General features: G+C 36.5%; 1 protein-coding gene across 1 annotated transcript; it reads left to right on the forward strand.

Moving 5' to 3' along the window:
* The first annotated feature begins 449 nt into the window (after positions 1–449).
* Positions 450–2,616, forward strand: LOC107941704 (transcription factor DIVARICATA). The gene is made up of 2 exons (XM_016875285.2): positions 450–1,464; positions 1,643–2,616. Exons 1-2 carry the CDS (start codon positions 1,034–1,036, stop codon positions 2,154–2,156), a joined length of 945 nt encoding a protein of 314 aa, XP_016730774.1. The 5' UTR covers positions 450–1,033; the 3' UTR covers positions 2,157–2,616.
* The last annotated feature ends 174 nt before the right edge of the window (positions 2,617–2,790 follow it).

Consider the following 2,790-nt stretch of genomic DNA (forward strand, 5'->3'; position numbering starts at 1 on the left):
TAATATGTTTGGTCATAACCAATAAAAACTTATTTATTTCATACATATATTAACATAAATTTAAATTTGAATTAAAATTAATTAATTACTGTACTAAAATATGCCTAATAATTTAAATAAAAAAAATTAAATAGTTTAGTGATTATTTTATAATTTTTTAAAATTAAATAATTAAAATATAAACTTATTAATAATTTAGTAACTTTGGTGTAATTTATTCATTTAAAAAAAATAAAATCATACAAATCAAAATTAAACCGAGTTATATTATGAGCTATGCAGTTTCCATTAGCCAAATCTATGTGCTAATAACAGGTTTAGCAACAAAAACAAGAGGGAAATCCCTATTAAAAATGGATAACAAGAGACAAACATGTCACGTGCGACAGCTAAATGTCAGTACTCGGCGCCATTGCGAAGGTTGGTGTCTTCTCCTTCTCCTTCACATAAATTCACTAGAAAACACAACACTCACCCACTTCCTTTCACGAACCTTGTCCCTTTCATTTCCTCATTCTCACTTCTCATTGGCTTCCACTCAATTTTTACCCCCCACCCCCCCCAAAAAAAAGAAGAAAAAAACTTTGCTTTGGCCGCAACAGTAGCCCACAATCTCCATTTTCACTGCTCACAACTCCCCACCTTTGCTCCCTCTCTGTGTTGCTTACACATAAGCAATAGGATAGTTCTGTTTCTGTTTCTTCTCTTTGCTTCTGCTTTACTCTATAAAGATTCACACTTATAACACTCCCCTTCTCTATATCCTCTCTGTTTCTTTTCTCGCTTGATGGATTTCAAGTATTCTTTTTCCAGCTTTAATCTTTCACTTTATGAGTTAAGTTTCCGAATTTTAATGTGCATATAGATTTTCTTGTTATTCGGTATGATTTTAGATCTGTTATGGATGTCTAAGGCTTTCAAGATTTGATACTTCTTTGCTCATTTAACAAGCCACTTCCCTGCATTTTTTTTTTAAACTCTGAGTTGCTCCATTTCAAAGTAGGAGAGAAGCAAGTTTTTTTTTTTTTAAATCATGATGAATCGGGGACTTGAAGTTCTATCTCAAACCTCTTACTTACAGACTTGGAATTGGTTGTTTCAAGAGAGCAAAGGAACAAACTGGAGTGCTGAAGAGAACAAGTGTTTCGAAAATGCTCTAGCTTTATATGATACAGACACGCCTGACCGATGGTTTAAAGTGGCAGCAATGGTTCCTGGAAAAACTGTTGAAGATGTCATCAAACAGTATAGAGAATTGGAAGAGGATGTAAGTGATATAGAGGCGGGATTGATTCCAATTCCTGGGTATACCACTGATTCTTTTAGATTGGAGTGGGTTAATGATAGTCAGGGCTTTGATGGAATTAGAAACTATTACACTCCTGGTGGTAAAAGAGGGTCTGGGTCTCGACCTTCTGATCATGAAAGGAAGAAAGGGGTGCCATGGACTGAAGAAGAACACAGGTAAGTTGCTTGCTTGGCCTTTTCGATTATTTATATCTTTGCCAATTTTTTTATTCGTTTAATGATGATTGGATAATATGTAATGTTTATATGTAGAGGAAGTAAATTCTGTATTTTGACTTGTTTGGCATCCTCTAGCAACTGAGCTTATGATGTTTTATCTGATGATTACTGATAGGCAATTTCTAATGGGTCTTAAAAAGTATGGTAAAGGGGATTGGAGAAATATTTCACGCAATTTCGTGATGACTAGAACACCAACTCAGGTGGCAAGCCATGCTCAAAAATACTTCATTAGGCAGCTGACGGGTGGGAAGGATAAGAAGAGGACCAGTATCCATGATATCACCACGGTTAACATCCCCGATACACCCCCTTCCTCACCGGATCACAGCAAGCCTTTGTCTCCAAACAATTCTTCTGCAGTCATACAGTCACAGCAGCAGTCGAAAGTACCCAGTATAACAACTAAAGAGCTATTTGATTTTGAGTGGAAGCAACATAATGAAGGGGTTGCAGCCATGGTTTTCAATCAGACAAGTACCGGTAACGCCTTACTGTCCCCCTTGTGTGGGATTTCTTCATATGGAACCAAGCTGGAGGAAAAAAAATTGCCAAGAGGAACACTTCCCAGATCTCAGTTTGGATCTTATAACACTCTTTTCCAGATGCAGTCAATGCAACATCAGTAAATTCATGGAGGAAGTGGGAAGAGTTCTCTGAAGGCATTATTATGAATTAATGAGACGAAGTTCCAAGTGATTTTCAGCTAGCTTTGTCCAAGTCACATGTGTATATGTTAAAGATGCAAATTAGTCCTAGCTATCACTTGAAAGAGTGGTCTGGTAAGGTGGCTTTTGCAATTTATCATTCAAATTCTGAACCACTGAACCAAAATATCTTTGGGGGCTTCTACTAATAGTAGTCGTGTGTCTGCATTATCTGTTTAGATTGATTTCATGCGTTCTATAGAATGCCCCCGTGAGGGCCTGTGTCTTGTGCAAAATGACAGACTGTACTACAAAGGCCAAAAATTTGATAATGGACTCTAATAATTCATGTTTTCCTTGCCACAACTGTGAATGTGATGTTTTTATTCGCATCTCATCATAGACAAAGTGAAGAAATGAAAGGATGTTCTTTGTTCTTTTAGCCACAATTCCTCTATCTTCTTCTCATGCATGGTTAAAATGTCCCTGCGTTTCGCAAATTCAAGTTTATGTTAATGGCAAACTACTTAATCTTCAAGGGAAATAAATGGTAGGTTGATTAGGTGACTGATCTTGATAATAGAATCTTGGACTGAAAGCCTATAGTACTAAGTGC

This window comes from Gossypium hirsutum, chromosome A11, assembly GCF_007990345.1.
Source record: "Gossypium hirsutum isolate 1008001.06 chromosome A11, Gossypium_hirsutum_v2.1, whole genome shotgun sequence".
Taxonomy (NCBI): Eukaryota; Viridiplantae; Streptophyta; class Magnoliopsida; order Malvales; family Malvaceae; genus Gossypium; species Gossypium hirsutum.